Genomic DNA, 27,153 nt, shown 5'->3' with positions numbered 1-27,153 from the left:
GTTTATTCTTAAGACTACTTTATCTCTCTTTGTGTTGTTTATTTTTATGTTGCTTTGGGTTGCCTTGAGAACTCATGGGTGGGCTAGAAGGGAGAAGAGAAACTGTTTGGCCAGTTCCCAAATTGATGGCCTTCTAGTCCCTTTGAACAGTGTGATTCAGTGTCCATCACTCTGTGCTTCTGGCAGTAATGATCACTGATCTGGGGCTCACACCAATGTGTGGTTGTGTGAATTGCTCCTTTCTCGGGGAGTAGAATGGGAATTTCTCTCCTAACAAGATTTATTGGAATGTTCTGTTCATGTGGAATGGCCAAAAGGTTCTGTGGAAGGGGAAGAGGGTGAAGACCCAGCTGGGTCCAGTCCATGCTGGTTGCCTGGACCTCCTTCGCCTTCCATTTTTTGCTAGCCTCTCCCCCCTTTTTTTGCCCTCATGCAGCTGGGCCAGTTTAATGAAGCTGTCAAAAAGCCTTGTTAAATGGTTAAGCCCTCTAATGAGTGAAACTGAGAAGTAGATTTTGAAATGAAGTTTCACCTTTTTTAAAGCCCACTTTGGGACGTTTTGGGATTCCAGGGTTCTGTTTCTGCCCTTCCAACCCTGTTCCAAAGGGCTTCTGAGCCCCTTGAAGTGGGTCAAGCCACTCCCCCCCCCATCCCCCCATCCTCATTTTTGGTGAATTTTTAAAGTGGCCTTTGGAGTTGTTTCCAGAAGGGAAAAAATTGCAATACTCAGGTGTGTGTTTGCATGCAAGAGAACATGGCTGTACCTGTAGGGGTTCTTTTGGATTGCGGCCAAATGCTCCTGGCATGATTCACCTCCTGACGTGCCTAAATCACCCACTGAAACCCCTAGCCAAACAGCCGCTGTCTGCCACCCACCCCACCCACCCCGATGCATGCAAAAAATAGAACAATATTCTGCCTTTGGTGATAAAGGCACTTCTTTCTTGCATTCTCTACTTCATCTCACACCTTGACGACATCCAGGTCTTGACAAGGGCCGGTTCTGATGAGCGGTGTGACTTGTTCCCAGGCTGCTCCAGTAACGTGCGTTCCACCCTTAAAAGTTTTTTCCAGTTTCTGAAGGAAACCATGATGCATTTTTTATGGTTTATCCGGATTGTGGTGTGTGTGTGCGCGCGTGCGTGCGTGCGTGTGTTTATAGAGGGCTTTGGGGCTTTTCAACATAAATGTTTTGGTAAAGTGTGTTATGTGGTGGTGGTGGCTTATTATGCCAGTGTCTTCCCTGGCAAATTGCTCAAGTTGCTCATTTAGATCTCTACGTCTCATCATGAACATGTGATGCTGCCTTAGATCAGCCTTCCCCAAGCTGATGCCCTCCAGATGGTTTGGACTGCAACTCCCAGGATTCCCGACCATTGCCCATGTTGGCTGGGGCAGATGGGAGTTGTAGTCCAAAATGTCTGGGGGTACCAGATTGGGGAAGGCTCCCTTACACTGAGTTGGTCCATCTATTGCCTACTACTTACTAGCTGTGGCTTCAGGGTCTTGGGCCAAGACCTTTGCTCATCCTGCTGCCCTGGCTCAGGAGATGGCAGGGACCGAACCTGGGTCCCAGATGGCTGCCCCTCTCCTCCCAAACTACAGGACTCCCTTTCCCTGCGATCCTGTCATGCCAGGCCTGACCATCTTTAGAAAAATGCCCAAGACTTTTTTCATTTGGCTTTTGGAGGATGGAAAATTCTAACATCCCGTCTTTTTTGCAGTTTAGTGAGACTTCATTTTATATGAATTAGATATTTTACCAGCGTGTCCACACACCTGTGTGCACCTGCACACTCGCTTACACATATACATGCGTTTGCACCAGTCTAGCCAAATTAAGACCTGTCTCAGAATTGCTTTTGGTCTTTGAGCCTCGGAGCATCTCTGAGCATAAGCAGAGTGTTTCCTCACCACAGAGTACCATGCCTGCTTAGGTCTAGGTTTAGGGAGCGATGCCCTTAGATGCCAGGGACAAACACCAAGGCTGCACGAGCCCCCAGCGCCTCTGTTCTTTTGGAGCAAAGCACTACGTGATCATATCAGGCTCCCTCTAACTACTCTGCTAGGCTGGCCTGTCTTTATCTGTGTGCTGTGCACGCCAAGCCTAATTACTTCTGGCGTTTTGGACATAAAAACCAATTATCCAAGTTTCGTTCCAGTAACAGCCTGATTACAGCAGCCGCTTCCGCCTCCGTGTTCTTGATGCTTCTCTCATTGCGCATAAAACCAAGAGGGTGGAAAAAAAGGCAAGTTGGAGCTAGTTGTATTTTAGCTGGTTCTCTGCTCTTTATGCTCTGTCCTGGGAGACTGGGGGTGCCAAGGTGTGTGTGTGTGGGGGGGAGCCTGTCCATTGTTAAAGTCTTTTTACACTCTGTTCCTCCTCCCAGAGCCTTTAATCTTAATTTTCTTCTGTTCAGTATTTAGGGATAGCTATGCCAGATCGTTCCTGTCTTGGACAGTGCTAAATGCAGGCCCAAAGGGATTGGAATATTTATTAGCATAGATTTGCCCTGTTGGCACACCTACGGAGGTTGCCTTTGCACAGTCAGACGGCTGGGGCATGTAGACCAGGGCTGGGGAACTACTTTAAGGTAGCGGGCTGGATTGTCCCCCGCAGGGCCCTCCGTGGACCCGATGACCTCAGTGGGTGTGGCTGTCCACTGACATCATGTCCCCCGCCCCACCCATTTCTCCATGCCCCTCTCAGCATGGGAAAGGGGACTCGGCTCCTCCCCGTGCTGGTTGAGCCTTTCTTAGTGCCCCTCTCACTCTCCTCACTGGGGGTGGTGAGAGGCACACAAAGGATGGCTCGGTCAGCACCTGGCCGAGTCCCAGGGGACTCGACGATGGGGATGGTGAGCGGCGCGTAAAGGAAGGCTTGGCCATGTTCATTCTTACACGGTTGTCCCCCGAAAATATAAATAAAATACAGAGGAAGGATGCGTGCTCAAAATCTCTTAACAGTTGAGGCACCTCCACCAGTTCATGTTTTAAATCAACCCCAAGTCTGCACGTTGCTTAAGAACATCCAAAGTGCCTTGCAGGATCAGACCAAGGTGCATCTAGTCCAGCATCCTGTGCCAGAATTCTAGCAGCCAGAGGGGCTCAGGTAGCCCACCAGAAATTGGTCATTGGACTTGTGGCCTACCAACCTCCCTCTCCTGCAGATGGTCTGCCATGTGTATGAGAATTGCAGAGGGGTGTTTCTACAAGGGCCAGCAGGTGCAATGCTTAGAGTGCTAGACTTGGTCCGGGAAGACCTGGGTTCAAATCTCCACTCAGTCATGTCATGAAGCTCACTGAGGTAAAACAAGATGGGATACAAATGTGATGGTGATGGTGATGATGATGCAAGAGGAGGAAGGAAGAAGACAGACCTGAGCATTTTGGAAGGCTGGCATGGTTTTGAGAGATGGCTTTTTATTCTGAGAGGTCCAGCAACAAACCCCCTGAACACGAGGCAATGCCACCGAGTTGTCTTTTTATTAGGAACAGTTGGAAGCGGCCTTATTGACTGTTTGTCCATCTTGTCTACTGTGAGTGTCTCACTACCTGATCCTTTTAACTGGAGATGCTTAGATTGAGCCCAAGACATTCTGGGTGTGAAGAATGAGCTCTGTCTATGAACTCTGGCCCTCTGCACATTGCCAGTGCTATCGGTTGCGTGATGTTGTGTTAGCTGCCATCAGGGTTTCCTTGGAGCCATATGGTGGAATATACATTTAAAAGCACAAATCCATAACACATGGTCCTGAATCCAATCTTTAATGAGCATGTTTTTCAAACAGACCCAAGTTTTTGCTAACATTGCACATTAGTCATACCATGTATTCTCTGCCACCACTCAAGTGCCTGACGCCTGGTTTGTGCTGGAGGAGAGAAGTGATTTATAGTCTAGAGTTGCTTTTTTTAATTATCTATTGCATGTGCGTCTATTCCTTGTTTTCCTAGCCTCTTTCCTTTGAGCAAAACTGCACTGTTGTAATCCCATAAATGCAGCCCCTGCTTAAACCTCTTGTTTCAAAGAGCTTGTGAACAGATGCACAACATCTGCCTGTTCTATTATTGGCTTGCTTGAACAACTTACACCTTAAGACTTCTGTGTAATTTGGAAGTTGATGACCAGGGTTTGTGGAGACTGTGTGATTTATAAACGTCGCTCTGAAATGTTGAGTTGAAAGATGCAAACAACAGGTGGGCTTGTAGAAAGAGGCGGGTGGGGGCGGTGGGGTGGGGAGAGAATCGGTAAGGCTGTGTCTGTGTTCTGTAACCACGCTGGAGAACTGTATGAATTGCTGTTGGGCTCAGAACTGGAAATTTTGAGGGTCTCGTTTCTAGCCCTTAAGGCTGCACAAATAGCCTTGAAAGGGTGTGTGTCCAGTGCCCGGTGGTGAATTCAGAAGCTTGCGGGTGGGGTTTAGTAGCATTCCTGGTGGTCAGAACATTGGTGCCATATCTGGCTCTCTGCATTTATTTGCATACCTTATCATACTCACCAGGGGAAGGGGCAAATTGCATAATTTACATAGGTTGCAGAATTTAGTTCCTCTTAGTACAGGACCTGGGTTACTTGAGCATAGAACTTCCTCTTTTTTAAATTTGTCTTATTACAATTAAGTATAGCAAGTGTTAATTTAATACCACAAACATTCTTCCCTGGGAAAGCATATGAGCTCTTCCTTTCTTTCTTTTCTTCTTGACCTGCTTTTAACCTCAGGGTTTTTTGAGCAGTTTCCTCTACCTGGACAGAGAGGGAGATCTCTGCAGAAGATCTGTTTTCTACCAAGAAGCACAGATTTTTCTTTTCCATTCTTTTGGACACCTTTCAGTTGCCAGAACCCCCTCGGATGACACAGAATTGTTAGTAACACTTCAAACCTCTGCCAGTTGCAGTGATCAAAGATGCAGGGAAGGCACCCTGTCGCTGCTAATGGCCACAGACATGTGGTAGAATATTTTGAGACTATGCAAAATGCTTCCTGGCTGGTGTCTTGGCTAAGAACATAAGAAGAAGAGCCCTGCTGGATCAGACCAAGGGTCCATCTAGTCCAGCTTTCTGTTCACACAGTGACCAACCAGCTGTTGACCAGGAATCCACAAGCAGGACATGAGCGCAACAGCACCCCCCCACACCCATGTTCCCCAGCAACTGGTGTACATAGGCTCACTGCCTCTGGTACTGGAGGCAGCGTATAGCCACCAGCACTGGTAGCCATTGAGAGCCTTCTCCTCCGGGAATTTACCTAACTCCCTTTTAAAGCCATCCAAATTGGTGGCTATCACCATCTCTTGTGGCATTGAATTCCATAGTTTGACTATGCATATTTTCTTGCAACATCAAGTACTGGCTTGAATGTGTGAACCTGCCGTTGCCGGGACCACAGGAAGCTTCCTTGTATCAGGGTAGTTCACTGGCTGATCGAGCCCATTCGTGTCTCCTCTGATGGGCAGTGGCTCTCCAGCATCTAGGGCAAAGAGGGCCTTTCCCATTGCCTGCTGGCTGATCATCTTGGTGCCGGGCTGAACCTGGTACCTTCTGGATGCAGCGCATGCGCTCTGCTCTGCCATTCGACTGTGGGCCCTTCTCCAGATTTAACACCATAGGCAGCACTTTTGCATCACCTCGGACACATCCTCATGTGCGTGTGCACGCCTTCTCCCACCTGGTGCTCTCCAGATGTGTTGGGCTACAACTGACATCATCCCTAGCCAGCATGAACATCTGCCATTCTAGCTGCAGATGATGGCTATTCGAGTCCAACATATCTAGAGGGCACCAGGTTGGGGAAGGCCGGCTTACACATCCAACTGCCAGCCATCAAGTGATGATTCATGATGGTCTGCATGAGGCCTTTAGCTGTGGGCGTGATAGGAGAGCCAGGATCAGCAGCTGTGCCATACCGTGATGCGGTTCAGTACCCTTAGGCGGTGGGCGTGATGGTCTTACAAGCGGCTACGTCTTTAGAGTTGAATGCGCGTTGCTTCATTTACTTCAACGAGTTCTGCTGCATTTGGGGACACTCCTGCTCATTCTGCTGAGAGGGGCCCTGGGCTTCCCCCTGAACTCCTGCCCTGACAGCATCACCGGCGCGGTACATTTGTCTTCTTGGTAGACCAGAGGCCTTTCATCAGAAAGATGCAAATTTTCCATTTTGTACTAGCTAGCAAAGAACCTATTCCATAATAGTTCCACTCTATTCTGCATTAACCAGGCCACATCTGGGATACTGTGTCCAGAAAGACATTGACAAGCTGGAGCACATCCAGAGATGAGCAGCCAGGATGGTGGGGGGTCTGGGAACCCAAGTCCTCTGAGGAACAGTTGAAGGAGCTGGGCACGTTTAGCCTGGAGAAGAGGAAATCAGGGAGAGACATGATAGTGGTCTTTAAATATCTGAAAGGCTGTCATGCAGAAGACGGAGCAGACTTGTTGTCTGCTGCTCCCGAGGGCAGGACTAGAACCAATGGGTGGAAATTGCAGGGAAGCAGATTTTGACGAAACCTTAGGGGAAACATGCTAACAGCCATTCAGTAGCCGAACAGGCTGCCTCGGGAAATGGTGGCTCTCCTCCTCTGGAGGCATTTAAACAGAGGCTGGATGGCCTTCAGTCAGGGATGCGGTATCTGTGTCCTGCAGCGCAGAGCCTGCATTAAGCAGGGGTTAGACTAAATGATCTCCAAGATCCCTTCCAATACTGTGATTCTATAACTCGTCATTGCCTTTGTTCCACAGATAATTTTCACTATAACATAACATCATATGCTCAAGGTGTACACCGATTTCTGCAGCAAAGAAACTTGGATTCTGAGCTGAAACACAGGCAAAATTAGCATGCATTCAGATTAGTCGAATGCCTGCAGAACATCCTGTGTTTTGCGTAACTGCAATCCATTTATGTGAATGGATACTTTGAATAGCATATGTGGAAATGGAGGACAAAGTTTTCATGGTCCACTTAGAGATGGATAAATCTGCAATTTTGGTTCTTCTTACTTCCTCTCATTTTTCCAGTCGTAAATTAGTTTCATCCCATTTCCATATGAGTTTGCACATTTTTAAAAAGTCTGCATGAAAATTTGCATGCATTTTCTCCTAATATATAATGCATTTTTGTAGGCTGTTTTCATAAATATATGCACTTTTATGCTCGCTTTCCCTAATATATGCATTTTTGTAGACATTTTTTGAGTGGTGATGGCAAACTTTGGAGAAGTGCAAATGCTGAAGTCTACTAGTATATTCATTTCTCGTATTTGCTGCAGGACTAAGTGCGAATGAGGGAGCTTTGCGTTAAAATACAAACCGAATTAATTTCTCCTCCACCCCTGGTTCCAAATGGCACTACTTTAGCACTACTGCCTGCACCTCCTTTTTCCCACCACCGGTGTTCCAGAAACAGCTTTCAGTCAAGAGGAGAATGAGACAATGACCTCTGCGTACACTTTCCTATTTGTCTCCTCCCTCCTCCATTTCCCTGACTGCATAGGCTGTTCAGGAAGATATCTTCCTCTGCTTTACCAAGCGAAGTGCAGCTGGGAGGGGAGGGGAGCCAGTTGTGGACTTGTAGCATGTAGGCAGCGCTACACAGCAGCACATCCTTCTGTCTAAACCAAAACCGTGGAAGGTCCTTTGGGATTTCCTGGCTGAAGAAAGGAGTTTCTCCTTGATTCTTGCAGGATCTCAGAGTGGTTGGTTTTGATCCAGGTCAGAATGTCTTAGCACATTTGAAATTGTTCTGCTGTTTATTCCTCCATCTATCTTTCTTTGTTTTTTTACTTAAAATGCAAACTTCATTTTTTATTTTAAAAGATCATACATATAACATTAATATACATACATACATACATACATACATATTACAATGTCTGTGTGTAAGAAAATGAAGCTTAAATAGTCTTGCAGGGTGGAGGGGGACAAGACCATTTTCTTTTGTTTAAAATTGCTTGGGGGTCAAGTCCTGCTCTTGTGCAGCTCTGCTTAATTTCCTCGGGGCTTGTACATGGGTGCTCCCAAGTGGAGCGGGCCCAAAAATATTGTATTTATTCTGGTTGTCATAAAGTATTGGAACTGTGTTCTTCCTTGTAGTGAGCAAGCGGGAAGGCTGCCGTCACCAGGCCCTGCCTCTGAGTTCCCAAAGTATCTGGCTGGCACCTTTTGGGACAGAGTGCTGGACTGTAGGGATCTTTTGGTCTGATCCAGCAAGGCACTGCTTGCAGGCAGGATTGAATGGAAAGCATGCCCCCGCCCCCAACCACTGAGAGGGCTTGCTTTGTCTCTTGGCATTGCTACATTTTTCACATGTTTTCATGAGTTCCACAAGAAATTTCTGCAGCCTTGGAATATTCTGCACCTTGACACGTCGTATTGGCCTGGGATGCCTACCCCTCCTCAGCCATTCTCTGGGGCGGCATTGCAACAGCAGGCTCCTCCTCTGGCCTACAAGCGTTCCTTGCAGCATCTGAAACCAGTGCATGTGGGTTGGTGGTGTAGGCTGCTGCTGCTGCAATCCCCCGCCCCTGCCAGATTTACGTGTGTTCATTCTCCCCACTTTGACTGGGTGACCTAAAGGGGCTCCTGTGTGAGCCCTTTGACAACCCAGGTTGTCTTCGTTCCCTTTCCTAATGCCCTAATTCCTTTGCCCTGGGAAACCAAACTCTCTGTGCTCCCGGCAATTAGATAAATGATGCCTGTTTCTTAGACTCTGAATGTCATTGTGCATTTATCTGCAATTATGCTTACCATGCTGTACATCCCAGCCACTTCCAGCTGAAAAACCTGGTTGCTTGTTTCCACTCTGGGGGCAGGCCACGCATGCAGTCAGTTTTAACGGGTCCCAGGCTCGCTCGCATATTTGACTCCCTTGTTGTTGATGAAAAATCTGTGCAGAAACTTCAGACAGGCCCTGCCCACAAGTGCACAGCCTGAGGCCCAAACTACATGTCGTGGGAGTAGCTGTGTGTGTGCATACTACTCACGTGCTGAGAGGTATTGGTGTCGCCTCACAAGTGCAGTGCCAGAACCACGACCCCCAGCCTGCCTGCCTCCCCACCTGCCTAGGGTTTCAAGCTAGCCCCCTGGGGTTCCCCAGACGGCTCTTTGCCTTTTCCCTGATCACTGGTTGCCTTTGCCTGAAAGGCACATCTTTTGCCTAATCCCCTTTGGAGCAGAGGTTATGCTCAGGGGCCTGTAATTTCCTGGATTTCCCCTAGATGTGGTTGTGAACACAGATCAGGTCTTTTTTTGTATATTCAAACCTAAACCAAAAAGGGACTGACCAAGGTAGAAGCCAAGAGGTGAGGCTCTGAGGCTTGGGCAGGAGGAATTTTGGAACTTCACTCCTGCCCAGTGAACGTTGCCATAGATGCCATTTACAAATACAGGAACAAGCAGTGGTTGTTGTTTTTAGTTCTCTTGTCTCCGGAGAGACAGCTGTCCTCAGCTTCCAGTCCCCCACACCTCTGCAAACCTGGGGCTAGTTCACACCTTGCAGATCAAGAGCATACAACGTCATATTCAGGGAAGTGATGTGTTTCTTTCGTTATGGGTGCACACTCTGCAGGGAGCTGCGATTATTAGTACTCACTAATACTTTGGTGTTTATGTACTGCTTCAGAGTGGGAAGGAACCATAAGTCGGAGCCCGCGGTTTGCACGCAGAAGGTTCCAGGCTCAGTTCCTGGCATCTCCAGTTAAAAAAAAAAAGGGTTCAGTCACAGGTGATGGGGGGAGGGGGAAGCCAGGAGCACCGCTTCCAACAGGGTAGACAATACTGAGCTTGGATGGACAAGTAATCTGAGAAAAGGCCACTTGCTGTGTTCCCCTCAAAGCGTTTCACATGCAATGTCTCGGTATTCTTACTGTAGTCCTGTAAGGCAGACCGATATTACTCCCCCATTTTGGAGATGAAGGGTCTTCCTGGTACACTGTTTTGCCCCTACTTGGTCTCAGTGGCTGTGGCTTCTCAGGAAGAGTACGGCCGATCTACCCTCTAGTGAAATATATGCATGTCGCCACTTCAGATCTGAGGTGTCCTCTGAATCTGTAACATGTGACGCCGCCCTTGGCTGTCTGGCACCTTTTGTTGTGAAGTTCTGAAACATTGTAATGTTCTTGCAACCATGTAGTTAACTCTGCACCCCCCCCCCCTTTTAGGTTGGGTTCCTGAAGATCCTGCACAAGTACGAAATCATGTTCGTTCTGCCTTTTGTGCAGCGGCTGGGGAAGAATATCGCTTGTGCACCATTGTCCAATCTTAATCTGAAAGTGATCAGCATTCTGCCAGTATCTGAAGGTACGATCTCTCTGCCCAGCACCGGCTGTTGCACTGTGGAAGGGTGGGTGTGTTTGTCTGAAGACAACTGTTTCCTTGGCTTTCCTGCAGCCTGAGTGTCTTCGTTTCTTATAGAGCTCCTGCTATTAAAATATCCTTTCCTGTGAAAAAAACCCTATGTTTTTATCCTCTCTTTCCCCCCCTTTGTAGTCTTCCCTTTTTTCTGTGCCATTTTGTTACCTCAGGGTCCCTTGCCCAAGGCCTAGTGATGGGAGAGCTCAACCAAAGGCTCTGTTCAAAATTGGCTCACCTCAGACTGTCACAAAACACTGTCACGAGAATTCATTGTATTTTATAGGAGTGCAAACTGGAACAGCAGAACGATTGGTTCTGCTTATGCTGTGTGCGAGTACAGAAAGCGTTCTTAGATTGTGGGCGAGGGAGCTTGCCACAGGTGCAGAGTGAGTTCTTGGAAGTGAAAAGCTCCTTATCCCAGAAGGGGATAAACCTTCAGCAGGATACCTCTGTGGTTAGCTGTAGGCCTGGCTGTGTTAGGGAAAGGCCCTCTTGAAGCTGGGTGCAGGAGCCATGGTTGTGTCCGAAGCTCCTGTTTAAGTCCAGCTGCATGGAAGTTTCTGTGAGAAAAGGAACTTGAGCTAACGTCAGGTAGAGTGCTATAAATGCTAAGATTTTAACCTGGTTGAGCAGAGAGATCCTGGGAAAACAAGAAGCCTACCAAACACTATTACTTAAGCTCTGCCAGCTATGCCTGGTAAATAATAAGATCCTAATGATGAATGTTTGGCTGGTGAAGAGAAATGAGGACTTAAACTTCAGTTTTACTAAAAACTATGCAAGCCACTGTTTCTATTATCCTTATCATCCCAATTGCATTATATATGGTGATGTGTCTTGCTTGTTTCCTCATTGCAAGGTTTTGTTATTCTCTAACACCGTCTGAGCAATAAATATATATTCTGTGGTACCACTTTGTGCCATCTGTCTTAAAGGATGCTTCAAGAACCTGAATCCATAAATTAAGGGCACAATCCTCTCTATGGTCGCTAGACAGCATCCAGGACCTGTGCTCCCCACCCCCTCCCCTGCCTCCCTGTAGGCGGCACCATTCTTCCTCATCTCTGCGTTCGTAACTGCAGTGCGGAGCAGGGGAAAAGGGGGCGTCCCTAGGGGCGGGGAGGGGAGGAGAGGAGACCTTGGCAGTGTCGTTATGACACTTCCTATGCGTCGTCCAGCCTCCCCCCTCACACTCCGACATCTCCAGCTGTCAGCCGTCTAGCCCCAAATGCAGGGCGGCTAGAACACAGAGGAGAGCTCCACCCACTCTTGCATTGGATAGTTAGCTGCCTCCGAGTTCAGAGGCAGCCGACTCTCCCGATAAGATTGCACCCTAATTCTTAAAGCCCAGAACGCTCAACAAGAGATGTAGTTCCTATGGGTCATGATGTCCAAATGGCATCAGCAGGATTCATGCCAACTGCGTCTTCCATAGACCTTTGCATGCACGTTTCTGGGAGCGATAGTGAAGGCTCCCAGCTGCAGCTGCCTGTTGAGTTTTGGATGGGGAAAGGAAAAAGGCATCTTTGGTAGGGATCATTAAGAGCCAGGCCTGAACTTTGGGGGATTGTGCGGGGTCAGCTCATAATGGGATTCGGTTTTCTAAATGTGATTTGCTGTCTTCCCTCCCCATCCTGAACTTTGGCACTATTACTACCAAGGACCCATTAGGTAAGGAGAGCTCTCAGACATGTCCTTCTGGGGAGAACCACAATTGGATGTTCATTTGTCCGATGACTTGCAAGAGAGATGGATAGCAGAGTTCTTTGTTAGGTACAGTGAGAAGTTGTTTTGCTCTTAAGATGTTGCAATATACCGTGATAGCCATCTACACCCTGCCAGAGAGATTGAGAGAGGGGAGTTGGGGTGGGGGGAAAATGCCGTTTCTGTAAGCTCTAGCTATGCAGGGTGGGACCTGTTGATGGACAGGAGCAATCAGGTGGCCTTTTCCACAGCACGAGGAGTCTTGGCACAACTGCCTGTCCAGTCAGATGGAACGCAGAGGGATTTGATGTGGAAATCACAGACTGGACTGTAGCCTCGGACAGGGAAGGAAGACTCTTGTATTACTGGCCATGCTAATCTCTGGCTTGCAGAAAGTGCAAATCTGCCATATAGTGGGGATCTGTCTTTGCTGTGCAGATCAGCTATTTCACAGGTCAGTGTGAGTGAACATTGTTATTGCATGCTGACAAACATCTAAGGATGTGTGGAATTGTTTCCCCTGTTATTTCTATCTCTCAAAGACGTAATGATACACTTTTGCAGTGTTTTTCTGCAAAAGTGGATATGTGGTGATGGTGCTGGTATTATTATTATTATTATTATTTTCAGAGGCAGCATGTTCTGAATAGTTCGTTTTCACTGTAAACTATACTTTACAGTGCATTGTAGTATAGGTATATTCTGTTCCCCATCCGGCGTGCTAACCAACTTGCAAAATGCTCACACGTTTAGCAGGTGAAGGTTGAGTATAGGCCCACATGCTGCCCATGGTTGCATCTTCTTCAGTGCTGAGTTTGGGAAAAACCTGTTCTTCTGGGTTGTAGGGGAAGTTGGCACTGATCAGTTGCTGCCTTATGACATCACAAATCTTCTATTTTGCAGCATTTTAAACTTGACCTCCCTCCCCCCCGAACATAAGAAGAGCCGTGCTGCATCAGACCAAGGGTCCATCTAGTCCACCATTCTGTTCATACAACCAACTGCCCATGGGAAACCCACAAGCAGGACATGAGTGCAACAGCACCCTCCCACCCACGTTCCCCAGCAACTGGTGTAGAAAGGCTCACTGCCTCTGGTAGTGGAGGTAGCACAGAGCCATCAGGACTAGTAGCCACTGATAGCCTTCTCCTCCAGGAATTTGCATAACCCCCTTTGAAAGCCATCCAAATTGGCGCCCATCACCACATCTTCTGGTAGTGAATTCAACAGTTTAACTGTGCGCTGTGTGAAGAAGGCCGTCCTTTGGTCTGTCCTGAATCTCCCACCAGTCAGCTTCATGGGAGGACCCCACTGGGTTCTAGTATTATGGGAGGAGGAGCAAAAGGTCTCCCTGTCTACACCATGCATAATTTTGTACATCTCTTATCATGTCTCCCCTTATGTGCCTTTTTTTTTTCTGAGTTAAACAGTCCTACATGTTGTAACCTTTCCTCATAGGGGAGATGCTCCAGCTCCTTGATCATTAAGGTTGCCCTTTTCTCCACATTTTCCAACTCTACAATGTCCCTTTTTTAGGTGCAGTGACCAGTACTGTACACAGTATTCCAAATGTGGTCACAACATAGGTTTGTATCTAGGCAGTTTTATTCTCAATTTTCCTAATTATGCCTAACATAGGATTTGCCTTTTTCACAGCAGCCCCAAGATCTCTTTCTTGGTCAGCCACTGCTAGCGCAGATCCCATCAGCTTATACTTGAAGTTGGGATTTTCCGCCCCAGCATGCATCACTCTACACTTGCTTACGCTGAACCTCATTTGCCATTTGGATGCCCATTCTCCCAGTTTGGAGAGATCCTTTGGGGGCTCCTCGCAATCCCTCCCCAGTTCTAGTTCAACAAAAAGACACTGAATGACCTCTTGAGCATGCAAGTGACACTTTTGTGGGGAAGGGGAAGTCAGACCACCCATGGGCAGGGGGGTGCCAAAGGGCTGAGAGTGGTAGCTGAATCATTGGTAATAAGGTGCGCTAGAAGCAGTGTGAGGCAGGGGAAAGGTGCGCTAGAAGCAGTGTGAGGCATTCAACACCCCAGCTGTATGTTCTTCACCTCCCTCTGCTTCTCCGGGTGACACTCTGGTATCAGGTACTATGTTTCCTTATCTGATGAGGTATGGAAAGGCATAGCCATGATAATGAAATGGAACCTCCATGCACAGAGGCAGTATACCCCTGAATACAGCTTCCATTGACCCCGACACCCCCCCCCCCAAACGTCACTGGCAGCAACTCCTATCCAGCTGCAAACTGAAGCAGGCGGGAGGGGAGGCGCATTCTGGTTGCTGGCTGGTTGCACGCTGTGCACGGCTGGATTGATGTGCATTGACAGCATGTTGCAGAGTGAAATAAGTAGAAGAGCAGCTGGTCCCTGCCCTGAGGCGCTTACAGACAAATTTTGACAGTGAGGGGGCCGGGGAGTCCGACAGGGGAGAGATGAGTGTAATGACGGATGAATGTGAGTAAATGCACTTAAAATTCATTTCAGTTGGGAAGGGCAGGGTCAGTGTAGGGGTTTGGGGTGCGGGGTGCGGGAAGTGTGGGGGTAAAAATGAGCTGCCCTTGCTCGTCTTATATCAGGAGATGCTGAGCAGCATGACAAATGTTGCATGAAACGATGGGGGCTTAGCCGGGATGTTGCCTTGCCTTTCTTTGTGTTTCATGGCTGTTGCTTCTTGGCTTGAGAAGCTGCCTTGTAAACCAGGTCAGGCCATCGGGCAGTGGCTCGGGCAGAGGTTCCCGCCACACCCGCTACCAGATTGTTGTGGCGGGAGAGGCCGGGGTTGGACCCCGGCGCTTCTGCGTGGAAGGCAGGGGCTGCACCCCGAGTGACAACCTCCTCCCTCTGCAGCTGTGCTCCGTCCCTGAGTCCCCCTGGAAGGCAGGCAGCTCTCGCTTGTGCCCCTGGAAGGCAAGTGGTGGCCTCTACTAAGGAGCTGTTCGGCAGCCTCTGTGTCCCTCCTTCGGAAGTGCAGCAGTGCCTGTGAGGCCCCTTGGAGAGCTCCATGAGTTCTGACTGGCACCCGGAGCAGATCCACCACCCCACCGACATCAGAGCCACTCACCTCCACTGCTGGCAGGAAGACCTTTTGAGCTCAGATGTGCTGGTTTGTTTGGCATTTTGGCCCAGCCCCTTTGCCCTGCCCTCCACTGGACAGCACCCCTCGAGAGCTTCTCCGAATTTGGCCCTCTGGCTGAAAGCTGCCCCGGTAAAGGGTTAGAGCCATCTGGAGCTGTCCAGCTTCCGGCGACTCCTGCGGGATGACGCTACGGCACGGGACTTGCATGACTGAGTGAAAGATTGTTTCTCCGGATGCCTGCGCGGCATGTCCCAAATAAATGCGTTCTGATTCCCAAGGAAATCGCTCCCTGCTGGGTTCTCCTCAGCGGTGGCAACTGCTTCGTGCTGTCTGTCTCCAGGAACTAGACAGCCTGCCTCCTCCGTGGCGCAGTTCCCTCCAGGGGCAGGTGGCCGTGTTCTGCTAAGCGTGCATCCAAAGAGAGCGGGGCAGTGGGGGCGCACCAGAAGCACTCAAGGTGAGCAGGCAAGGACAGCAAGGGCGCTGCCCACAGGGTCGGCTCAAGCGGCAGCTCAGATGGCTCAGGTCATTCGGTGCCAGCTTTCCGGGGGGGGTGTGCGCATCGCCATTTGCCAGCCCAAGCCAGGTGTGTCGAGTGTGGACTGTGGCAGACAAATGCCCCGAAGCCACTCCTGCTGGAGTTCGACCCAGCCCACACGCCCAGGGCTTTTGCGCCCATTGGTTTTGTGGTGCAGTTTGCAAAGCCTCCAAGCAGCTCCCTTGCACGACAGAAACCTCTCCTCTGCTTCCTCTTCCCTGCGAGCAGCCCCTGGCCTTCACCAGCCTGGAGCTCTCCAGATGTGTAGGACAACAGCTCCCATCCTCCCAGAGCCAGCAATGGGAACTGTCGCCCAACACATCTGGCGGTCCCCAGGTTGGGGGAAGTCTGGCCTAAATTGTGCGAAAGAGTCTCCAAGGCAGTTTAAGCCTCCACACAAAAATGCTGGTGGCCTCAGGCCTTGGTTGGTGTCCGAGGTGAGCGGATTAAAGATGATCAGCAGGTCCTGTGATCTGGGGAGCAGGACTGGGGCACCTGTTGCGGATCATATTGGCATCCCTGGGCCCCTCATTCCCCCGAAGCAGTCATCTGTTCAAATTTTCAAGTGAAAGAAGCCTCGTCTGTGTGGACAGATTAAGCCAGGCCCCAATTTTATTTAATATGATACATAATGCCCACCTTTCTAAAAGACAACCGGTGGGGGTGGGAAAATGCAGTCATCACCTTGCATGTCTTACAGTAATTCAGTTGGTAAAGTTCAGACTGGCCCATGTCGGGTCGAGGGCAGATATTTTACCAAAGGAGAGCACAGCAGCCATTCAGTTGTAAGGGAGAGCATCATTGAAGTGTGGGGAGTATCCCCCCCCCCCAAGTTCCTGGTTGCCCCAGCATCTGGGATGAGAGACATGTTTTGTTCCATTTGATTGGTTGGCAGATGTCTGTATTGTCCTTTTTAATGCAATTATTAGTAGGGAGGTTTAGAATAAAACATCAGTAAAATTACAAAACAACATAATGCAATTAAATCGAGAGAATAAAAACAGAAATAGAAACAAATAATAAAACTCCCTTCCTGGTCAAAGCCTGGGCAAATACAGAGGTCTTCACCTGGGCATTTTGATGTCTGCCCCGGGTTGGCCTCCCTGGAACGGGGGCGGTGGGGTGGGTGGAAGCTTTCCGTGAGTGGGGTGCCGCGACAGAGAAGGCTGCCTCCCCAGCTGCGACTCGCCTCACCGCTGGAGGATCTCCTCTGACCAAAGGGCGCACGGGTGGAGTGACGTGGGTGCAGGCGTCCCTTCAGCTACCTCTGTGGGAGTCGCGCCTTTCTCCTGCCTGCGGTGCCCCACCCCGGCCTTGCTAGCCTGCACTGACTTTCCACTAAGGTCCCCGAGCAGGTGTACCACCTTTCGCAACCACAACTATGCTGGCGATACTTGTGGTCTTTCCGTTCAGGGCTTCTTCCCTCCCGCTTTTCTTTTAATATCGGTTTGTTTTACACTTCCACTGCCGTCAGGACGGGGGAAGGCTGGTTGGTAGATGCCTGTATTGTCCTCTTGATGCTGTCATTGCTGAATCTTACCAAGTCAAAAGAGGACTGCCCTGTGACTTTCCTTGGATCAGTTTTGGCTGGTGACAGTGCGTCAAGACGTTCGCCTTCCGTCAGCCGTTCTTAGACCACAGTTCCCAGCATCCCTGACCATTGGCCGTGCTGGCTGAGGCTGACTGGAGCTGCAGTCCAATTCATCTGGAGGCCACCAGGCTGGGAGAGGCAGATATAAGCTGTAGAGGCCAGTCCCCCCCCCCGTCCCCCCCGGACACAGAGCATACTCTGTAGGTCCTGCTGGATTGGTTTTGGCGTTTTTCAGCCATTTTCTTTGTCAGCAGGTTGGCGAAGGCTGCTCTATGGGGTTTCGGCCTAGGGATCAGGCACGGGCCTGGCTCCTGCGCTCTGTCCTAGCTGCGGCTTCTAAATGCTCACATTCCCATTCGCAAGATGTGTCCCAATTACCAGAGTGCCCTGCCATGCGACATGCGTGGAGACCCACTTTGGGATTCAGGTTTAATGTGACAAGCTGAGTCATAGCTTTGCACGTCCACTGCTGTGGGCAAAACAGCTCGCCTTGCTTTCTCCGTGCCATTGCAGCTATGCGGAGGATTTGTAGGGCCACTCTGGACTGAACTGGAGCATTCCCTGTACTTCTTGTGATGGCAGCAGCTGTGCTGTCCTTGTCCTCTGCATAGCAGCTAGACGTGCCGTGACTCCAGCGCGGTATGAGATGTGATCTCCCAGCTCTCAAGAATCTGAAATTGCCAAATCTCTGTGGAGTAGTTAATCATTAATCTCAGTTCATTCTCTTCCTCCTGTCTCTCTCCTTCTCTTTGTTCCTCCTCCCCTTTACTCAAATTCTTTGCTAATAGACGAGAGGGATGTTCAGAGCCAGCATTGCAATTATGCAAATTGAGCATTTCGCTCCATTATTTAGGGGTGTCTAATGTTTTGTTCCAGAATTGCTGGGGAATTGCATAGCTTACTCTTTTTTCGCCTGGACTAAATGTTGGAAGCCACCAAGAGATGCTTCTTCGGTCTTTCTGGAAGGGAGGAAGGGCTCCCAAGTCCAAAGGTTGGCAGATTAGAACTGCAGGGGAGGCGGACCTAGGCGTGTAAGCACCCGAAAGTCCCTAGGTGCTGTGCAAACTCTTAAGAGATGAAAAGCCTTGCCCACAAGTGAAACAAGACAAGCCTGAGAAAAAAAAGAATATGTTCTTCTCTCCTTGGCATCTCCCCTAGGGTGCAGGCATGGAGTGGATTGAGGTGGCAAGAGGTGGCTCTCCATTCGCAATAGAAACATCTGTCCAGTCCAGCATTCTGACAAGGGCCATTCAAGTGCCCCTGGGGTGTTCACAAGCAGCATGCAAAAATAGTGGCTGCTCCCTATCCACCCTGGTATTTAGAGGTATACTGCCTTTGATTATGGTGGCCCCACTCTGCTTCTGCCTTTCCGCTGTTTGTACTGGGAAAGGCCTGTGGCGTAGATGGGAGGGTTCTCTCCCTCTGCACTTGACTGCTGCCTCGTTGCAAATCTTCTAGCCAGGGAGTGTGTTGTTTCTTCTGTACAGCATCTAGCACAGGCTTGGCACTATGTTGCAGTGCCTCTGATTTCCTAGGGCCGTGGGCTGGGAATTTGAACCATATGAACAGGCCCATCGGTTGCAACCATCTTCTGAGGCCCTGTTGCATGTGCCACCACCAAAAGAGGTGGGAGCACGGGACGGGGCCTTTTCTGTGGCAGCACCTCTGTTCTGGAATGCCATCCCAAAGGAAGTTAGCCTATCCCTGTCCTTGCTCACTTTTAAGCGGACAGCGAAAGCATTCTTCTTCTGCCTGGCTTTTAATGGTTTTTAGTTTGAGATTTGAAGGATTTAACTCTGCAGTTTTGGGTTCTTGTTCTTGTTTACTTTTTTTGCTCGGTTTTTGTAAACCACTTTGAGAACCCTGTTAGAGCCAAAAGGCAGTCTACAAATCTCCTTTTACATGTAGAAATAACTTGGGGACGGGAGTGGAGAAGAAGAGAATGATGATATCCTGTTTTCCCATTAGGCACAAAGCAAGTGGAAGACCTGGGGGGTGGGGGACGACAGGGAACCGCATGTGTGCTCTGGCTTATAACTCCTGCCTCCTTGGGATCAAGCTTGTTGGGTCTACACTCTTAAATGTACGATTGTATGGTCGCATGTGGGAACGTGTCACAACAATGCAGTGTATCAAACACTGGGCTGTGCCAGATAGACTGTTTTGACTCGGGAAAGGGCTGCAGCTCACTGGCTGAACACCTGCTGTGCATGTAGACTGCTCTGGGTTCAATTCCTGGTGGCGTCAGTTAAATGAATTGCATAGCAGGTGATGGGAAAGATGTTTGCCGGAGTCTCGGGAGAGCCACAGCCTATCTGAGTAGCCAACAGTGGGCTGGATGGGCCAGTGGCACAAGCCATCTCCATCTGACTGGAGAGACCCTCTGTCTGTCTGTCTGTCTGTCTATTTATTAAATTTCTTAATTGCCCATCTGGCCGGTCACCCGGCCACTCTGGGCGATGTACAGCAGTACAATTTAAAACAGTAAAATTACACATTAAACATTATTTAAAAATAATGGCCAACCTCCCCCACCCTGGGGCCACCCAGACAACAACTCCCAACATCTCCAGTCAGGCGGAACCCTGGAACCCTCTGCCAGCACCTTTCTGTGGCGGCCCTGCAAACGCTCTTGACCGCTTGTACTGCTCTGCGGGGTGTGGGTGGACACCCCGCCCCCTTTGGACTAAGGGGTAAGCTTAGATGGCCACCCTAACCCGGGCAGAGCATGTGCTTCAGGAAGAGCCAGTGTGGTGTAGTGGCAAGAGTGTTGGACTAGGAGCTGGGAGATCCAGGTTCTAGTCCCCACTTGGCCATGGAAGCTCACTGGGTGACTTCGGGCCAGTCACAGACTCTCAACCCAACCCACCTCACAGGGTTGTTGTTGTGAGGATAAAATGGAGAGGAGGAGGATAATGTAAGCCGCCTTGGGTTCCTTGCAAGAGGAAAAAAGGCGGGGTATAAATGCAATAAATAAATAAATAAATAAAAGAGCGCTTTGTACTGATGTCACCAGCACTGTGTATAAACAGCAAACCTTCGGTCTTGTGCAAATGACTTGGGTTGGCTTAAGCTTGAGTGCTACGCCCTACAGGAAGTGCAACAAAATGGAGCTTTCTTGTGTTCTTGGTTGGGCATCGCAGCCCACGCGTGAAGATTTGGGGGGAGCTATTAAAGAGCAGCGAATTGGAATGATTTCCCCAGCATCACATGGGCTGCGGTTTGGATTTTCTGCCTCAGGCACTAAAATGTCTCTGCCTGCAGAATCAGGACGTACCGGCCTCCTCGCTACAAAAGAGGTTTTCAGCCCTTTGGGCTGTTGCCTTTTAAAGCACCGAAGTGCAAGCTCTCGGCTCTTCTGGCTTGTTTGGGAGAGGTGCAAATAGCCTTCAAGGCAGCGGTAAATTGAAGTGTGACCCTTGGCATTCAGAAAGGTTTAGCTTATTTTGCCTCCACCAGCTTGTGTGAGCATTAGGTGGTTACTCTAGCCAGGAGGGCAACACCGGTGGTTACTTTTATACAAATTTTGGTCCTCTGCAAGGACAAGAGATGAAAGACCACAAAGGCATTAGTGTGAAATGGCCAGTGACTCTCCCAGATCTTACCTCTGGATGCTATCCTGGGAGATGTTAAAATGCCTATATCTCAACATTGATGGGACAGCCCCCATTTTGTGTAAGTGCCATACAGATTTCAGAAGTCAATCCTCCAGGAGACCAAACAAAAGGCGAACCAGTAAGTACTCCAGCTGCAATCCCCCCCAGCTTCCTGTCCAGCTGCTCCCCACACAGACAGCTCAAGGAAAGCAGTCTGTGACTTCAGTTTTGGAGCTGCCTCTTGGACAGGGGTGGGCCTAGTGTACCAGCTTGGACTGTTCCACATGTTGCACAGCTACCCCTGAGCCACAAGTGTGCCCATAAGATGCACGTGTTTTGCAACATCCGCACATCACCTTTTTACATGTATACTTTCAAATGCCTTTGGTGTACACGCCTAAGAATGTAATGCAGCTTCCCCAACCTGGTGCCCTCCAGATCTGGGGAAGGCTGTGGAAATGGATGAAGGAGCCCTAAGCATGTGTGGCTGGGGATGATGGGAGTTGTAGTCTAACACTTCTGGAGGGCACCTGCTAGCCTTAGATTCCTGCCTTAAATCAGGGCAGCTTTACCTGAGGGAAGGGGCTCACATTTTTGAGCATGGACTTCTTGATATCATCCCACCGTGAGTAATATTGTGTTATCTGCAGAATTCTAAGATTGCAAGCTACCTAGCTAACAACTGTCTATTCTTATGCGCTATCCATCAGGCGCGGGCTGACTCAGTCTTGTGTGATTTACTGTCCTTTAATGAAGATCCCAAGGGTCCACCAAGACATTTGATCTTCACAAAACAAAAGTCTGTATGCAGGATCCTTTAAGTTAAAGTCTAACTCATCAGTGTTGTGATCTCTTGTTTATTTTATTTATTTATTAGATTTATTAGCCGCCCATCTGGCCAGCTACCCGGCCACTCTAGGCAGAGTACAATACTAATAACAACACGAAATACAACGAATTTATATAATTGACTTGGTTAGAATATAAGAACCACCTTGCTGGATCAGACCAGGGTCACCCTCGCCCAGCATCCTTTGCAACAGTCCATCCCAGCTACCAGCAGTCAGGCGCTGGTCGTTCTGCTACGGATTCGCCAGTTGCGCACTATGAGCTGCCTTCAGTGCTGCCCGCTGTACTGGGCCTAGCTGTCCGTTGGCGCTACATAATCCAGGCTGTGCTGAAGGCACTGACATCTTGTCGACTTCGTAATACGAGAACACTGGAAGAGCCTTGCTGGATCAGAGCAGAGGCCCATTTTGTCCAGCACTCTGCTAAAACAGCGGCCCACCAGCTGCCTGTGGGAAGCCCACAAGCAGGACCTGAGTGCAACAGCACCCTCCCGCCCATGTTCCCCAGCACCTGGTGTAGGTAGGCTCACTGCCTCTGGCACTAGAGGTAGCACAGAGCCATCAGGACTAGTAGCCGCTGATAGCCTTCTCCTCCAGGAATTTGTCCAACCCCTGTTTAAAGCCATCCAAATTGGTGGCCATCACTGTGTCTTGTGAATTCCATAGTTTAACTCTGCGCTGTGTGGAAAAGCCCTTCCTTTTATCTGTCCCGAATCTCCCACCAATCAGCTTCATGGGAGGACTCCACTGGGTTCTAGTATTATGGGAGAGGGAACAAAACTATCCACATTCTCCACACTGTGCAGGCTGTTGTACACCTCTGTCGTGTCTCCCCTTACTCAGATTTTTTCCACTAAGATGACTCCAGATTCAGGTATCCGATCCTGGCTCCCTTTCAGTCAGTTGAGCAAGGCTCTTGCCCACTCTTTTGGAGTGGCACTCACCTATCTCTTAGCACTGACTGACCATGGTTCAACTGTTGTTCGTACCAGGTGCAGACGAGTTTTGCAGCCTGTCTAAATGTTATGGATACTTGCTTAATTTTCATATACTCCCTAACATGGTATCTTTTCTTCCGCTTGTTATGGAGAAAGACACATGGAGAAGACCGGTTGTACCCCTCTCATTTGGAGACTGGATACTTTTGAGCGTCTGTTCACAGCTGCAAACGCTAGACACATTGCTGGTTGTCCTGAATGCAAGCTGAACTCCCTGTACCCATTCACAGGTTTTGCATTATTGCCTCCGTTTGCATGGAATTGTGCACTATGCACCACCCTGTCAAAATACTTTTGAAAGCTGGAGCAACTGCGGTGGGCGGGCACAATCTGCTCAACCCCACACGCTTCCACACCTCCCATCCGGTGCAGGGGGCTCGCAACAGGGCTGTGCCCGCCTTCATACACCTGCGCTCACCCCGAGAATGGCTGGTCTTCAGTGCCTTGTAAGACACCTCTGTGCTTCTTATTTTGGTGGAATGCCAGCAGCGATTTTAATAAGGTGCTGGTGCCAGCTGGTCCTGGAGTCGGGCTCTTCGGCACACCCTGGCCACTTTTCCTGGCAGACCTCTGCAGCATGGCTTTAGTCGCACTCTCACTTTGGAGTCTTGCTCCTGGGCACGGGGAAAGCAGGCGTCCTTCCCCAAAGCTGGCAGCTCCTCCTCCGGGGGGTGTTCTCTGCAGTGCTGCTGTGGCCCCGAGGAGCTTTTTGCGCCTTCTTCTTTTTGTCCTCCTCTGGACTGGAGTCGCTTGAGTCATGCCTGTTCCTGCCTCCTGCGGGCCCACGTGCAGAGCCAGGGCAGGGCCCCCTGCGTGTGGCTCATGATTATGTGTGACTCGGAGGGCTGGGGGCTGGAGTGGCCATCCTTCCGGTCCTAGCAAAATGCTTCCCATTATGAGGGCGGGGCGGGGGGGAGTGCCAGTGTGTGTAGGCCAGAGGTGTTGAGCCTCTTTTTGCCCGAGGGCCACATTCCATTACGGAGAAGCTCTCGGGGGCCACATTCCTGTGGTGGGTGGGGAAGGGGGCAAGAGGGGCGGGGCCGGGTCAAAATACCAAAAATACCAGCATGTTTCAGCTTTGAGCTCTCCCTGCCAGTAGCTGAGCCGTATCAGAAGCATCCTGACCTCACAGAATAGGGGGGAAACTGCGAAAAAGTGAGCAACCCCCCAAATGCTCAGCAGTGACTGGGTGGGGCCAGGGTTGGGGTGTGGCTGTCTGGAGACCCCCAGCAGACTGGATTTGGCCCGAGGTTCCACAGCCCAGGTGTGGGCAGTGCAAAGCCCCCCAGGGAAGGCGGTGCGTTCTCTGTGCGTTCAACATCATGCTGTATCACTCAGTGGAATTCCTCCCTGGGCTTCTCCCTGGAGCAAACAGTGCTGGTTGTGGCCGAGGCTTTCCAGCAGGTGCTGGGCTGTCCAGAGCATGGTCGTAGCTGGAGAACAAATTCAGCCTGGCTCTGGGGCCTGGTGGAACACTGACCGAAGCTGCCGATTCCAGATGGGACCCCTCCAGAGCCTCTTGTTTGGTTGGACTGGATTGTTGGCTTTTGAATGAGTCTTTGCCACTCTGGCTGGTCTGACCAGCACCCAAAACACAGCCACCGCCCTGTGCTTCATCTGGAGGTTGCAGCACCGGGTCTCCGTGAATCCTGCGTAAAGGGTCAGCACTGTTGTGGTTACAGTCTTCACCAACGTAACCGTCTTCAAGCACTGATTTATTTATTTATTTATTTGCCTTTCAAAGTAGATGTTTATGCACTTTGCAGGACTTGCTCTGTTCTTGCAAATTGTTTGAGGGAGCAAAGGGCTCAGTAGAGCTATTAAGCTGTGGCTCCATCTGGCTAGGGCGGTTTCAGACACTGGCCACATGTTTCCAACCTTATCTCTGAATCGGTGAGGGCTAGACGCCTGCTTCCTTCCCCCGTCCCCTTCTGAGAAGGGTGGATTTGTGATTAATTGGCTGCATGATGACATCACAAAGCCAATTTAGGGGGGCAGCAAGAAAAGGTACTGGGCGAGGGAGGATAGTATTGTTGCATTCTGCAGCCGGGCTATGCCTCCTGCACGCTCTCCTTCCTCGCTATTAGATCTCCGCCTGCCTGATTATGATGTCTGTCTCTTGTCATCCCCAGTCAATGGCCAGGTTCAAATGATCACGGGGAAAAGCAGCCACTGTGGCTTCTTTTCTCCGCGCTGCTCACGTGACCGCCGTTTCCCTAGTTCCCCGTGATGCAGTGCAGGTTAGCATGTCGTCCGAACCCGGCGAGGTGCATGGTGGGGGTGGTGTCTGAACCACCCCACAACCCCTGCAACAAGCTATGGGTTGTGGGGCGGTTTAGAAGCCACCCCTGCCGTGCACCTCTCCGGGTTTGGATGACATGCTGCCCTGCATTGCAGGTAAGTAGGGAAATGGCGGTTGCTCAAACGGCGTATGAGGGAGCAAGGAAAAGAAGCCCGGTGGCTTCTTTTCCCCCTGTGATCATCCGAACCCAGCCAGTGGGTCAATGTGTTTGCTCTTGTTCATAATGTCTCCCTGAAAAAATTGCCAAGGAGGTGGAGGATTTCTCACAGGACGGGGGGGCATATTAGTGAAAAGTGCCTCAGACATAGTAGATACCCAGGTCACAGAAGCCCCACTCTCCTAAATGCTGGAGCCCTGCCTATTTGCAGACCAACCACTCCCCATAATCAGGGCTAGGGGCTTGATTTTTGGAAGAGGGCTAATGGGCGGGGAGAACACCTGGAAGGGAGAGATTGCTGTAATCTAATACGACAGAAGGTGAGGCCAGAGTATATTCCAAACTGTTTGTTAATTTCCCAGTCAAAGAAAAACTGTCGAGCCGCCTTGTACTAGAAGACTGCCTTGAAAACAGACACATGAACCAGCGCCTGCCATGCGTGGATGTGCAGCCTCAGCCCAGGTCTCCAGCGTGCAAAGGATCCGAGGCAGAAACTTGCCGGCAGTTTGCTCTCTCGGGATGAACATCTGGAGACTGTCCAGGACTGCTGAATTTGTTCTGTATTTAGCTCCTCGGGGTGATAAACGATCCACTACACAGAAGACTGTTACAGCTGCAGCTGCACTGCAAATCGCCAGCAATGCTGTGGCATATTGAAATGCGCCCAGCAGTGCCAAAGAACTAAGCAGCAGCCACCACTGCAGTCCCAGACAGTCCCTCCCAGGCTTCTGCTCAAATCAGCCTTTCCAGCCTGGTGCCCTTCAGACGCTGGCTGTGAATGATGGGACATGCAGTCCAACACGTCCAAAGGGCACCAGGTTGGGGAAGCCTAGCCTGAACTTGGGCTGGTAACTGCCCTTTCTGATCCATGTATTTACTTACTATTTTAACATTTTTATCCTTTAGCCAAAAGGGCACCCAAGGCAGCTTACGAAGATAAGAAATCGGACATGAGACAGTCCTTGCCTGCAGGCTTGCAGTCACGGAGAAAAGGAAAGGGGATTGGGAGGGAGGAGGAAACCTGCCAGCGTTGCTGGGAATCGTATTCCTTCCTGGAAGGCACTGCTGTTGGACCCTGGCTAGGACCCGGATGAATATGCTGACAGCGTGCACAGCCATTCCCCTCCCTGCCCATGACACCCCACCCCCTGCTAATTCCCACAGGCATGAGTTTGTTTTCAGCAGCGTCACTCGCCTGCTCCTGTTCCCTCTGCAGTTTTCTTTCCTCCTCCCACCTGTGGTGGAAATTTATTTATTTATTATTTATTTATTTCATTTCTATACCGCCCAATAGCCGAAGCTCTCTATTCTTCGGGGCTTTGCCACATCTGCAGGGGCCAGGAAAAAGGGGCTTTGCCACATCTGCAGGGGCCAGGAGACCTGATGAGGGAGGCGCTCGGTGTGTGTGCTCCCCACCCCCCAGCCTCACAGGCTTGTGTCGGATTGAGACAGGCTCATCTGCCATTTGAGTTCAAGCCCTTCATCTTCCGCAGTGTGCCAGAGGGGACAGGCATACTTTTCTCTGTGACGTGGCCCTTTTTGGAAGGTTCGTGGGCAACAGCAGGCCTGTTGTTGGGGAGTGTCCCCCTTCCCCCCACCCCCATTCTGGAGCTAAAGCACGTCTGGTGGGGACTCCCGCCACTGCCACCCCCCAAGTGTGCGCTCTCTCCTGCAGCAGGAGTTGCTGGCTGACACCCAGTTCCTCCAACGAGAGAGAAGCTGGGGGCAGGCTGGGAAGTGGTCCTAGCCAACTGGCACGTTGCAGAGAATCAAGAAGCTGTCGGCCTAATTTTACCTCTGGGGTCAGGAACATGGCAGCCCTTCACAACACTGGCACCAGTGCATGCCAAAATGCCCGCGTATTTTAGCTGAAAGCTCTTACTCCTAGTAACCAAGCCTTAGGAGAGGCATTGCAGCCATTTAGAATGGGGGAAAACCTGTTCAGAAGCCAGGTAACACCAAACGCTTCCCCCGTCT

General features: G+C 50.1%; 1 protein-coding gene across 1 annotated transcript in view; it reads left to right on the top strand.

Moving 5' to 3' along the window:
- ADISSP (adipose secreted signaling protein) overlaps nt 1–27,153 on the top strand; it is a 97,388-nt gene that overhangs the window by 54,166 nt on the left and 16,069 nt on the right. Inside the window, exon 4 of the mRNA XM_084855251.1 lies at nt 10,156–10,294. Within this exon, the coding sequence (XP_084711377.1) occupies nt 10,156–10,294 (139 nt within the window). The remainder of the gene's footprint in view (nt 1–10,155; nt 10,295–27,153) is intronic.

This window comes from Heloderma suspectum, chromosome 5 (assembly GCF_057233095.1).
Source record: "Heloderma suspectum isolate Gila_16-S chromosome 5, 16-S_ref, whole genome shotgun sequence".
Lineage (NCBI taxonomy): Eukaryota > Metazoa > Chordata > Lepidosauria > Squamata > Helodermatidae > Heloderma > Heloderma suspectum.
This window is presented reverse-complemented; position numbering and strand designations above follow the sequence as displayed.